Source organism: Corvus hawaiiensis, chromosome 6 (genome assembly GCF_020740725.1).
Source record: "Corvus hawaiiensis isolate bCorHaw1 chromosome 6, bCorHaw1.pri.cur, whole genome shotgun sequence".
Classification (NCBI taxonomy): Eukaryota; Metazoa; Chordata; class Aves; order Passeriformes; family Corvidae; genus Corvus; species Corvus hawaiiensis.
In genome coordinates, this window is record NC_063218.1 from 16,206,331 (window position 1) to 16,220,466 (window position 14,136).

Genomic DNA, 14,136 nt, shown 5'->3' on the forward strand with positions numbered 1-14,136 from the left:
GGACCAACGTAGTATGTTTAGTCATAGGAAAACAGACTTTTTAATTAGCTACAAAACCCCCCAGGAGTTTTTCAGAAAATGATCACTCTTATTTTTGTTTAAAAGCAAAAAGGAGGTGAGATTTTCATTTAAAAAGGAGTTAAAATCTGCATTTGTATTATGTACTCATTTTGTTCACTACTAAACACAACATTTACATGCCATGTATAAATTCTAACCTGTCACAATCAACTCAGAATCCTACACGTAATTTTGCCAAGTCTTTTCAAAAATTATGTAAAGGCATTACGTTTTTGTTTTGGGTTTTTTGCATTTAAAATAAGTATTCTCATGCCATATCCAAGGTGCATACTTTTCTCATGCATTTTCCCTTTTCTCCACTTTATGGTAGGACCACATATACTTCCTCTCTCCTTGCTGATACAGTGGTAGATGTGCAATAAGATTTGCATAGCCAACACATTCCTTTTTCTATCTACGATATCTTTTCAGAAGTTACTTTTAAAAAAAGGAGTACAATAATAAACCCAATTCATCCATAACCCATACTTCTCCTAGTTACATGCTTCAGGTATTTAAGAGTAGGCTTTGCCATCCGATCTCATTAAATATTTGATTTTTTTCTGGTTGAGTGTGGCCAGAGGAACAAGTATGCACAGACCACTGGTTCATTTTTTGATGGAAGCTCAAATCATTTGAAAAGGATCAATGCCAAAAAGTTGACAGGAATGTCACAATGATGACACAAAATTTTTGGTTCTCTAAATAATATTCTCTAAATAAATTTCTAAAAGAGTAATGAGGTTCTTTAACATACCTCACAAATTTTCTCCAAGGATGGAACAAAGAAGTCATCACATACTATGGCCAAAGCATAGAACATATATAGAGCCTATAAAGAAAACAAATTCAGGGATACTTCAGATTTTTCCTGTACGTGAAAAGAGGAAAAAAGGCAATGCTACCTTTATTCAAATTAGCAGAAATATACAGCTTCAATTTTTATTCTATTCCAAATAAAAATCTCCCTGTTGATAAATTTATGACGTAAAACCAGATTTTTGAATTAAGATCTCATTTAGAACAAGAATGTTTGTCAGACCCTAAAATATGAAAGGTACCACACTTTGACAGAACAGGATGCCACAATAGATTTCATAAAACAAAAAGTAACGGGTAAAGCTTACAAAGTTATGTAGCCATGCTCTATATTTTTAACTAACTATCAGACCAAGTAATTAAACAGAAAGTAAAACCAGGCTGATTAACAATATTCAGGAAACAATTACACCTGGAAATAAGTGGACCCTGGCCATGGATCACTACACCAAAAACTCATAGGAATTATCCTTTTTCCCTGCATACACGTGATTCTCCCACTGTCTTATGCAGCTTTATGTGCTGTGCCCATGCAGTGGGCCTAATCCTGCTGTTGTCCATCAAACACAGCTCCTTCTTACTTTACCCTCCCTGAGTTGGAAATGATAACCAGGAGCCTGCAGGCCTCACTTGCTTTGTTTTTACTACAATAGAAAATAAAACTCCACATGGTATTTTCCACATTCTTCAGGGTTGGTTTGGGTTTTTTTAAAATTATAATTGCATCTATTGCATAGAGGCACAAAAGAAAAGAAAGAGACTCAAGAAACTTCCACATCATGCTCGATGTCATCAACAAAGGAATCCCACACTCTGTTTACACAACACGAAATACAAGTCATGTGATCCATTCTGCCAGGATTTATCTCCAAGGGGATGAATGAATAGGCACTGCATTCAGACTTGCATCATTTTCTTGAATCATAGTGTAATAGAATCACTTAGGTTGGAAAAGATCCTTAAGATCATCAAGTCCAACCCTTAATCTGACAGTATCAAGTCCACCACTATACCACGTCCCCAAGGTGTTACCTTTTAAGAATTTGTACTCATATAGACATATTAGAAATACTCAAATCCAAGTATTAAGAACTTGTTGATACATACAGAACTCTGCTTAGTAAGGTCACTATAATGATTAGTATCTTATTAAAAAAAAGAGAGTAAGTAACATAAAAGGAAAACAAAAATGAAGCACAGTAGAGGAAAACTTACAGCAATGATATGAAGCAGAATTCCTCCTTGCTGACGTTCTTTATTTGTAAATAAATCTTCAGGAAACTCATTAATGGCTGAAAGAAAATTATATATATTTTTTTTTTAAAAATGTACAGCGTGTATAAGTGGAAGAATGAAAAATAAGGATGCATCTGTAGAAACATGACCAAACAAAAAGTGTCTCTTCTGATGTGTTACATTACAGCTTGCCACTTCAGAATTTCTTTACTGCTCTGTAGTTTTGAGACACTATGTAATCACAGTTGACATTCTTACTCTTAGAGGAACACAGTACAGACTACTGGTCAAGATGCAGCAATCTGCAACGCTTCAATCTATTTAATATGTTTTATAAACGTTTTAAGATGCCAACAGAAGCATATACGCATGTAACAGTCAAGGAGGTTTCTTGTAGCAATACACTGCTATATATAGTAATATAGTAATATCTAGTATAGTAAAATACCATTCCCTCCATGTAATATCATTCCCTCCATGAGAGTAGAATACTCTTCTGGAGTAAGACTGAAATACCATCAGCTTTAAAACCTTCTTGTCAAATTCATTAACTGACAAAAGGAAAATTTTTCAGAGAAGTTATTCTCCACCACATGAAATAATGTATGGTAAAAAATTAGTAAGCATACAAAGCATGTGTTTTTTTAATAAATTCTGCCTATTAAAAACTAATATTAACCAAAGTGATTAGTAACTAAAAAAGCAATAAGGAAACTTCTCCTGTGGGAGAAAAGACCCAGATCTCCAGGTGCTGGCACCTTACACAATATGGTTGCTTTTACATCACTGCCTAAAATACCATGCCCACATGGATGTATTCAGGACACACACACGACTTTTCTCATTCCAACCCCCATTTTGTCCTCTGTCTCCTCCATTCAAGCTGTGGCTGTGAGAATACTCATAGGAAAGGAAAGAACAGAGCCCTGGCCCGAGTCTCTAACAATGATAACAAGACCCTGCATGAGGTTGATCTTTACACATAATCGGATGCAAAGACATGCAGCTCCCATCACAGGTGTTTGCGCCAGAAGTGCCATCCCCTTACTGCCACCGTACAGCACAAGGAATATATCCCTGTCCCCTAACTTGGCAAAATGGATTGGTCATCTGGGAAGCTACTACCTACCCAGTAATCTCACTTGACTGTATAGTATTTCACAGTACAACGCTAAAAAAGATTAAGTTAGTATCAACTGAGGTTTCAAGAAGCATGAATAAAAATCACCATTTTTCTAATCTTTCTAAGGTGACTTTACTTATCTGAAGTTAATACCAAACAGGAAATCAGAAGTCCCAAGGACATCAAGGGTAAGAACCAGAAAATAAAAATGAGCCTAGGCATCTGGTCACAAAACAAAAGCAAAGCAGCTTTACTGCAAACTGCCCTGCTTCATAGACAGTGGTAACAGTATATTCTGGTGATAATAGTATTAGTAATAAGTAACTACCTGCAATAAATACCTGCTTGTCTCACAGAGGTAATATTACATGAATTAACATGAAGACAGCTTTTCTCAAAGATAATGCTCCTCTCTACAAAGAACTCAGCTGTTCTCACAAGGAGACAATTCAAGATCTTCTTTAAAAGTCAGGGAAATTAACCAAAGCTCTGGAGCTTGGTAGGCAAGATTTCCTCCTTAATGAAATGGCCACCTACCAGTGAGTTCCAAGGTACAGTATGGAGTTTTACAGTATAAACATTTGCTGTCTTTATGGCTTTATTATCCAAATAACCATAGGTTTGGTCTAACTCTCATCTATAAATTCTGTATACCTTATCTACATGCACTGTTCTTTATTTACTAGCTATATCATGGCTTTAGTATTTTAAACTATTTGTTTTCCTTACCTACTGCTATGATAACCTGGTTTCTCAGAAAAAAAGCTGTTTGGATTCCCTTGGGTCCTATCTTAGGCCTGGGGATTCAACAAGATGTAACTGAAGGGAGCAGTGGCATTCCCTCGTCTGTATAAGCTGACGGAGGGAATACGACATTATCAGAGTTTGAGAGAGCAGTCTGCCCTCATGGTACAATCTGATGTGTGTGCACAGCAAGGCACTGCTCTGCCTCACACAGAGATATTTTCTTGTGTAGGGGAGAGGGAGTTATCTGGCTGTCTGAGTGGGAGCTACATCTCCTTGGTTTCTACTGAAAAGAGACAGAACAGATGGGAGAAGGAGATTAAACGAAAAGCAGTACATCTAATGGGGCTAACCTTTGCCAAAAAAAGGAGGGGAACATACACCCATCATCTTAAAACCAGATAGAAATACAGAAATATTTATCCTGCTGGTACCGTTGCAAACTCACGGCTCCTGCAGCTCATCTTATCCAGCACAGATCTCAGGAGGAAGAGAGGGCACCAAGAAAGCCAAGCCTATACTGAAATTGCCATCATTCTGTAGCTTGTTCCCTCTCTCCGATCATTAAACGAGTGGGGAAACAAAAGCAGCTTAATCCAGTTATGACTTGGAGGGGACATCACCACCTTTTTCTCTGACTCATGGAGATAAAAAAATCCTTCATTATGGCATGACAGAAAGGATGATTCACCTTTGATAAAAAGCTCTGGCTGAGCTGCCTGTGGCTAAAGAGCTATACAAGGCTTGCAAACAGCATGCCTCAGAACAGAATATAAGAGCAGCTGCACAGCACAAGCCGCCTACATGGCTCTGGAGCAAAGACCTGGCACGAAGCAGCTGGGGCAACCCCGGCATGCCGGTGACACCTGCCCTGACTTAGGCTGTTAGCAGATTAATTCTGGGTACCGTGGGAGCATTGTTTCCACATGCCCTACCCATGCTCTGACAGGCAGACTGCCAATGAAGTTGAGTTTCAGAATCTCCTAAGCCTGACAATCATCTCAACAACCACGTGGATCTGTGGTTTTATAACCTGCCTTGACATGTGATTTCTTCACCTTATTAGCAGTTGATTTACTCACAACAAACACACCAACTCTTAACACCTGCTAAGCGTTCAAGCCCGCTACAACTCTTAAATGTTGCTCCTCACAAGGAAAATGGATCTGTAGATTTTTGAAGGCTGTGTCCGATCAGCTCTGCCTTTGCAGGAAGAGGGTTAGGTACAAGATGTACACAAAAGCTCACCGCCCCCTTTAATGCCTACATCTTGCTCCTCTTGTCCCGTCAGGACACATTACAGCTACAGATTGCAATGCCTACCCCTTCACCCTGGCATTTGGGGATTGCTGATCATCAGACTCACCCTGAGAAGAGCTGTAAGGGGATGAAGGATAGACAGAAGACAGAATTACATACTTCCCCTTTAACCCCTTCAATAATCATATTCACAAGCCAGCTTGAATATTTCAAGTTTGTGTCATTTGTTTAAGCACTGCAAACAGCTTTAGGCGCCTCTGCACGTAAGCGTATTTCTGCTTATGTACAATTCCCTTTCCACATTCCAGATCTTCATCTTCCCCAGGCCAGCGGTTGTGTTCATACACATGCAATTGTGCCTCAGTGACAGGAAACAAACTCATCACTGTGTGCAGAAGTGAGCTTCTTTGTACCTGTCAAGCAAATGCATGCATCATTACCTGGTGTCAGCAGCAAAATGTCAACAGTTTTTGACAGGAGTTGAACTTGCAGCAGACTTCATGGTACTTCAAACTGCACTAATTTATAATTCTGTACTAATCTGTTAGATTTGTTTGAAAGCCAAAAAATCATCACTCCTTCCAACAACATCGCCCTGAATGCAGGGGTCCTGTATCAGCCGAGTCGCAATAAATAGGATAAGCATGTCTTAGAACTACTCTTGCTTTTAAAACATTTGTGACTTTAGCCCATACTGCTCTTCAAAATCAGTGCAGTTGGAAGATCCTTACAGAAAGATGGTTAGCAACTTGGAAAGCATCCTCCCATATTGTCTGTACCATGAATGTCAAAAGGGTCGGTCCCCTGTCTTGTTTCACCCATTAGCTCAGGTGCAAGTGGTACAGTCTCAGAAGGACAGTGCTGACCTCAGAACATGTAGGTAATAGGCTCAGGGAATGACATAATACACTCATCTGATCCTCTTGCACAACCTGTGCACTGACAATATTGTGATGCTAACTGTGTACTTGAGAGAAGAAAAGCGGGTAGCTTTTGCTCATAGAAAAGTATGGACTTTAGTTAAGTAATGTAGTGTCAATACTGGAAACAAAGTCAAACCCAAAGATCTTACCATCACAGTGAAACTAGTTTACTCAAATATAAAACGTGTCATATGATATACTTTTTAATAATACTTCCCAAATTAGATATAATGGATTTGAATAGTCATTAGAAAATCACAAATGTTCCAGGGTACATTAAAGGTATGTTTTCTAAAGAATTACAGGAAGCCTAAAAAAAATGAAAAACATAAACATAAATCTCAAATTTTAAAAGAACTCTTCGTAAAATCACAAGGTAGTATGCCCTTAACTAAATTGTCAGTGAAGAAAAATGGTACACTGGGCAAGTGCATCTAAACATGAAAGCAGGTAACATATAAATCTTACGAGGACCAAAGAAGAAATAAAGAACAGTTCACTGATAATGTTGGATGCCATCTGGAAAAAAATTAGAATTACCGAGCTTTAAGCTCCCATTCCCATTAGACAGCTGTTTCCAGTTTTCTGTAGCAGGATGACTTGTGGGTTTTCCCCCAAATGCTCAGTTCATCTTCTGCTGGATAATAACCCATGCAGCAGTCTTACAGCAAATCAGGAATACATGTTTATTTGAAAAATTCTACAAGGATGCTTCTGTAGACATAATTCTTTAGTAAACTCGTCTCATGGATTATACTACCTGGGCAACAATAAGGCATCCAAATGAAGTGCAAAGAAATTATCTGAAACACCACCCAACTTCTTCAAGAGGCATTTGTGCATCCATGTAAAACTACATGATGCCAAAGATCAAGCTTTCTATTTGCAGGAAAAGTACCATCTGGCAGGAGGCACACTAAGCATCCTCCTCCATACCCCTCACCTCATAAACAGCAGAATTATGAGAAAATTTTATCTCTCTGGTATATTAATTCAATCTGCATTGCTCAATCAAAAGAGGACTCCCAAGTGTGACTATATGTGCAACGATAAAGTGGCAGCTTATGAAGCAAATAACTGACTCAACTCTCAACCATTAAATCCATTTAATATATGATTGTAAAGAATGGTATATTTATGGTATATATATATTACTCTCTTTCCATCAGTATGAAGTTATGAAAATATCTGTACAAGACTGGATTAGCTACAATAGAAAGTAGAATTAAGACCTTATTAAATCCTGGACTTACATTGAGTTTCTTTTCTCTTTTATAAAAAAAGGAAAGTATCTGTACTCATTAAGTCAATGTCAAATAATGAAAAAACACATTAAGAATTATCTGTCAACCAAAAAATTGAAAGGCACAATGAAATCCCAGTTCCTGATCCAGGGAGTCAGTGATGACACAAGGATACACAAGTAGTGCAACATGAGGATGCATCAGCGAATCAGAGAGCAGCATTTCATGTATTAGCTTTGTGTTGTTTTAATGTCCTCAAAATAACTCTAAAAGGTTCCCAAGGTTTGGGATCATGTTTTGTTTGGTTTTTTTCTCCCTGGCCTCCAAGACCATTCATACAACTTCTGAACTCTTCTGGGATCTTCTCTTATTATGACACTTGTTTTCCCAACAAAACATGTATGTATCCTTCAAAACCCCACCTATGGACACCAACCCTTTTATTTTACACCTCAGATTCCTAAACCAGGGTACTAAAATTAATTTTCACCTCCTCCCCTTTTTCACTTACTGACTCATACTGCCTCAGCTCTGTTTACACTACTCTGAGCCAAGGCTGGCAAAGCAGTTCAAACACTGGCAGGGTCCAGCACTGGTGCAACTTTTTCAGATACAACATGTCATTTCCCAGCTCTGGGGGAATAATTCTGGTTCTCAGAACTGAATAAGCCCTGTGGAATAATGTGAACAGGTTTAAATTTTACTACCTCTTGACTGTTCTATGAATTAACTACAGACATCAGTTACCAGTAAAAAATTGTGTCTTCTACATGGAATTTGCCTCTGGTTTCCCATTCTGAGCTTCATACATTTTATGTCCCCTCTCCACCTTCCTCTCATTTTTTTCTTCCTGAAAGTCACTGGTTTCTATGGTCTACAGCATCTTCTTTCATATGAGGGAGAGAGCTCTCTGGCTCTGCTGGGTTTTTGACTCAGATTGGCTGTGTTCTTTTTAAATACAGGTAAAAAGTGATGTCCCTGGCAAGATCACCTTTTGGAAAAAGGATAATGACTGGATTAACAATCAATACTGTGACTCACATAAAAAGGACAGTTATTAAAAGGTCAGGCAACTTTTCATCCCTACAGAAAAGAATCATTCGTTGTGTTTTTCACAGGTAAGCCTTCCAGCTGCAAACAAGCTGGAGAATCAAACATCACACTATGAGGTCTCGGTATTATCAGCTCAAGCTCAATTAAGGTCTTGTTTTGAATTTTCTTTTACTCCCAGTCAGATTCAAAAATCTCTTCCAGAACTAAAGGATGGAAAGTATTTATGCTAATTGTTCAGCCTCATCACTTATAAACTCAATTTGTTCACCTCACAATAACGCCAAGAAGAAGCTGCTTTGTCTGACATGTCAATAGCATCTTCAAGGGGATTTCACTACAGATCTATTCATAGACTGTATTGCCAGGGGGAAAATGACAACCTGGTTTCTGTAACAATAGGCTTTGAAAATCAACCAGACAAGTCGTAGCACTTCACTGAAAAGATTACAAAAAGTGTAACATAACTTTAAGACACTGTGGACTAGTGACCCCCTTTGAAATGACCCACTCCATTTGGCACAGAATGACACTTTTACACATACTGGGTATTAACTCGCCAATTTTGTTACTGAGTATGCTCTTACATATACTGTTGCATTATGCCTAATAAGTAGCTTGGCAATCAGAGTAGACCACTATCTCTTCCTTGGTTCACAAAAAAATTACTCTCTCAGCAGTGTACAAGGAACAACCACCAGAGAAGCTGCCCTTGACAGATTTCCCCACACTACAGAATTTCATAGCAGGAAGAAAATCTTCCCTGTGCTGCTTGAAAATGCAAGCAAGAAGGATCAGTTAAGTGAATTTGGTTCAAGGCAGAAATCTTCTTCTCTGAACATCTGAAGACCTCATTTGGCAGAGGGATGCATTATTAGTCCATTCCAACATTACTCCATTGATGCCACGTGAACAATGGGATCAAAACTGCCCTTCAAAAAGTAAAAGCTGGCTACCATTTCAGAGCTAGTAAGAAGGACGATTGCATCTATGAACAGATATAAATGAAGTGACAGGAAATAACATCTTTCCTCATAAAATATCACGGAACCTTTTCCATTAACATCTCTGCTTGCAAAATGACTACAAAAGTACTTTTCTGTACAACCGAGCTCCTTCTACCTGTCCTTCTTCAGGGTGGTTACTACCTCCTTACACACGTTGGAGATAGACCTCAAATAACACAGAATATGAGGCTATTTCCTGCCTGGTACACCCTCAGTAGAAGTGACAACCACATTCAAATAGCAAAATGACTGGCAAAATTGACTTGATCCAAGCCAGACCACAAATTAAGCTTGAACAGCTGGTAGCCAGAAAAGCTACCAGGTTACTTGAAAACTGAACAGATCACATGCAGAAAGCACTAAGAAGAAAGAAATAAGCAACCACAAGAGCTGCCACAGCAGCTATCATTCAGAATAGAAGTCCATGTTAAACATAACTGTGCTATTGTGCCTTCAGTACAGTTAATGCATAATAATAGGCTTTTGAATCCCTTCTACTTCAGTAAAAGCTTCAGCATGGCTCATTTAAAAGCAGTTGTATTGGCACACACCTTTCTTTTTCCCCAAATGCATGGATAAGGAGAGGAAACTTAATATTTAAAATATACCCCATCCAAATAGGGATTTTAACCCTCCGGTAAAACTGTTACATTCTCCAAGTTGAAATAGCACAGAAACTATACCAGGCTAAGATTAAGTCAAACAAACTGCTAGAAACAAATGGGCATGAGATAGCAGAGCAACAGCAGACTTTAAGTCATATTAAGACCAGAGAAAGGCATAAAATGAAGTTGGGCATGGCTTCATTTCCTTACTTAGCAGCTTCTCTTTCTAGATATAGAAGGAAAATTACGGAAGGCAGTTGTAAAAAGACCTACTCAAACATTTATTCCACCCATGCCAACTTAGGATTGTTTCCAACAGTGAGTTTTCCTGTGCTTTGTCCAAAAAGCTCCTTTAACCAAGACGAACAGGTGAAATTCAAAGATGCTGCGATAAGGCAGAGGCCTTAAGGCCTCTTTGGTGACCTTTCTGAGGCCAGAATACCCAAGAGAGTTCAGTACAAGCAAGCCAAAATTTTCAAGGAACTCAGACGTCCTACCCAGCCCTTATAAAAATCAGGCTGTTGATGCCACAAGCTGCAATCTGCCAGTTAATTCTCTGAATTTTGTTTTTATTTTGGAAGGAAGTTGAATTTTGAAAAATTAATTCAAGTTGCACCTACTAAGCTCTCAAAAAAACCCCCTCCAACAGTGTTAAAAACCTCTGGATGAAGTCAGGCTTTGAAGTCAACCATTTAGTATAATTTTTGGTTCCATGTACCCCCTTGGTGCTTTCAAATACTCATTTTCATATGGAAATCAGAAGCACAACAGTTTTTCCGTGTGAGCCATGCTCAAGTGGAATAGCCAACTCTCATTACTTCTCTGTAAAACATATAATATTCGTTTTTTTACTTTTTCTGAAACCATGGTCCTGAAATCATGCAATTATGTAAGAACATCCGCTTTCACTTAAAACAAAAAAATCTGCTTCAAGCCTTTGTGTTTGTAGAAGAGGGCCTGAGCCCAAAAATCTAAAAATTTACAAAACCCAGAAGACAAACAGAAAAGAGACCTGGACTTGTTTATCTTTTAAACAAACATCACAGTTTTACAGGGCTAGGTTTACACTTTGTGAGCACACAGGATTACGAGCATCACTCCTCAGTTCATATGCTTTATCTCCAAGTCACAAATACATGAATGTTCCAGCATGTGGTTTCTGTTCAAGAATATAAAATGACGTCAACATGTTTCTTATGCCACAGACTAACATCTCCTTCACCTTTTCCACATTAGTAATCCCATCTAAGGTAACTGAGAGTTAAATCTCCAGCTCCTATTTCATGATTCCTTTACTACACAAATATTTTTTCAAATGGCAGATTTGCACTGTCCTCCCCAGACAACATCCCTTGGAGCATTTTCTCATTAGTCTAGAAACTCAGTAAGAAGCTGTAAACAGTACTGCAGTACTTCAAGAACAATCTCTTTTAGGTTCTAGCCTCTACTACATACTTCAACAGCCTCACATTTGATATGAAATCTAGTAAGTAAAAACCAGCTTTCTTAGAACATCTGCAGACTTACACATATTAAGCAGCACTGGAGATTTGAGGGAGGGAAACTGATTTATCTCCTAAATGCATAGTAATTATTCCAGAATAAAAGTGATCTTGATGTAGAATAGAGGCAAACAGCAACAGAGTCCACTGTTGGAAAGTAGTAAGATAAACATGACAATAATTTCACGATCCAAAATTACAGTCCTTCTCATGCTGTGTTCTAGCACATGGAATCCTATTCCATGACTATTTAGTATCTGTAAATAAATGTTGCAATGAAGCTCATACCAATTCACAGAAAGAAGAGACAAACTCTACTTAGAGCAATGGTACACAAAGCGGAGTACAAGGCCAAAAGCCACTGAAGTGAAATGAGCAGAAGGAAAGAAATAAGGGGAAAAAAGGTACATCGATTTAGTAATGTCACAGCCCAATCATGGGCCCAACCATCCATACAGGTTTTTTTTAGACTTTAGAAGTTAAGCATAGAAGAAAGTACAGTTTAACACAACACGTCTCCCTTTAATCCAGCTAGGTCAGACACCATTAATAGGGGAAGTACTGTCACACAAGCTTCAGCTCATATGGCACAAGCCCAGCTGGAAGCCTGGATATATAGGTCATAGCTGGAGCTTCTGCTTCACTGCTGCTGGTACTACAAATAGCTCACTTAAACTCAGGTATTCCTCCATTACTGCAAAAATTCTCAAGCTGCAAGTTTGGAGTGTTGCTTTGTAAAACCATGCATCCCAATCCTGTCACAATCCTGTGTGCATGTACTGTCTGAAACCAAGTCAGAGGGCAGCGCTTCTCATGCCAAAGTAGCCATCAATAGTGCGAACTATTTAGAGAGTGCCAGCAGATTTTAATTTCTTTCCAAACTTCGCTGCCTGATAAGCAAATTATTGAGTTCTCTCCAGCTTATTCTGCAACGGTTTACTACTCAGTATGCACACAGACTATGAGGTAACATTCAGCAGAAAATCCCAAAAATCAAAAATATATTTGTACCTGATGGACGCTTGCAAAAGGCTTAACAGGCACCAAACTATACTGTCCGGCCTTGAGAAGCAAGAAAGGTACGTTTACCTGGACCATCAGAAAGGCACCACGGGAAACAATCACTGTCTATAAATATCACTGAGGTAACTATAAAATACAGAGAATTATGGAGTCTCAGAACACGGTAGGAAAAGAATCAGCATCTGAAAGCTAAGGAAGGAGGAAAAAAATCAGTTAAGTATATGCACTAAATTCTCAACAAGAGGAGAAAATGACATACTCATCTAATCATACCCAACAGTAGCACATATTTAGGCCACATATTATAAAGCACTTTCTGAGACCATACACATCAAATTTTAAAAATCTCACAATAACATCCAAAATTTTCTTAAGAAACATCACACCACGATGGTGCCCACAAAACACATGTAGATATAGCTCATTCAAAGGATGTTTTTGAGTCTGGTCTCAATGAGGTGAGACTCCAGTACTACCCACATCACACTCTGCAGTGCCATTCAATGAACCTAAACACAAAGCTGCAAAACACACAGAGTGCTTTCACTTCGGCCCATATAGGAACAACACTGCATTACTCTTCTTAAAATAAGCTTGTCTTAAAATAAACTTGTATCATCTTCATCTCATTACATCAGGTAGTTCAGAAACTGATTTTGCTCTCTTAGTACTAGTTTAGATGAAGAGGCAATTCCAACTTTCTAACATATATTAGAAATACACAGAACATACATATATATTCTGTTCATATTCTCTCTATATGTATTTATTCAGATTTTCCTCAAACAGGTGAAAAAAACCCAACGTGCACAAATAAGGTGGTTCCTTGTACTCCTGCTGTGCACCAGAAAGCAGAGACAGTCATAACAAGAAATCTGATAGAATATGACTGCAGAAGCAGAAGGTGGCTGGAAGAGTGGTCAGAAAATGAAAAAATGTGGACTAGGACAGTGAGTACTTAAGACAGCAGAGCCTCACCACAAACTTCATCTGCTTTCACCTGATGTAAGAAAAACAGAGCCTTAAACTGCTGATCTGATCAACCATATCTCATCTGCCCAGAGAGCCAGACCTAACATTTCAAAACTTCTTTATATGCCCATTTTGGATTACTAAATCACTAACTTAATAGTGTCACTGTGCCAATCTCTTTCACAGTCAGAGGGAAAATGTATGAAAGTGCCTCATACTCTTTCTAACTCCCTTCACCAGCCTGGCGCAATGTAGCTGATGAATACAGCAAGCCAACTGACCTGTTTGTGTATTTCAATTTACCTAGAATCAAGGACTTGTAAACACCAAAGGACACTACCAGACAAGTACCATTTTCTTTCTTCTGTGAAAATGCTTCTTCTGGTACTTGGCAAACAACAAATACTGTGCATAAAATCTTGTACCTGGTCTGTGAAACAGTAAGGCCTGATAAACCTTTCTTGCTTAATAATGGATTATGTCTTTTAAAATCCTTAACTTGAGCATGGCAGTGCTTTGATTCCAGTTGGCTAGCCTGTCAGAAAGCACTAGTTACTGCTTACTTCAG

General features: G+C 38.5%; 1 protein-coding gene across 3 annotated transcripts in view; it reads right to left on the reverse strand.

Annotated features, from left to right (window-relative positions):
• Positions 1–14,136, reverse strand: part of SLC24A4 (solute carrier family 24 member 4) — an 89,961-nt gene that overhangs the window by 34,823 nt on the left and 41,002 nt on the right. For all 3 annotated transcript variants that reach the window (XR_007204040.1, XM_048305407.1, XM_048305406.1), the window contains exons 3-4: positions 2,095–2,171; positions 818–892 (exon numbers count right to left, since the gene is read on the reverse strand). Coding sequence is in view for 2 of the 3 variants with exons in the window: in XM_048305407.1 (XP_048161364.1) it covers positions 818–892; positions 2,095–2,171 (152 nt within the window). In the remaining variant the exon portion in view is untranslated. The remainder of the gene's footprint in view (positions 1–817; positions 893–2,094; positions 2,172–14,136) is intronic.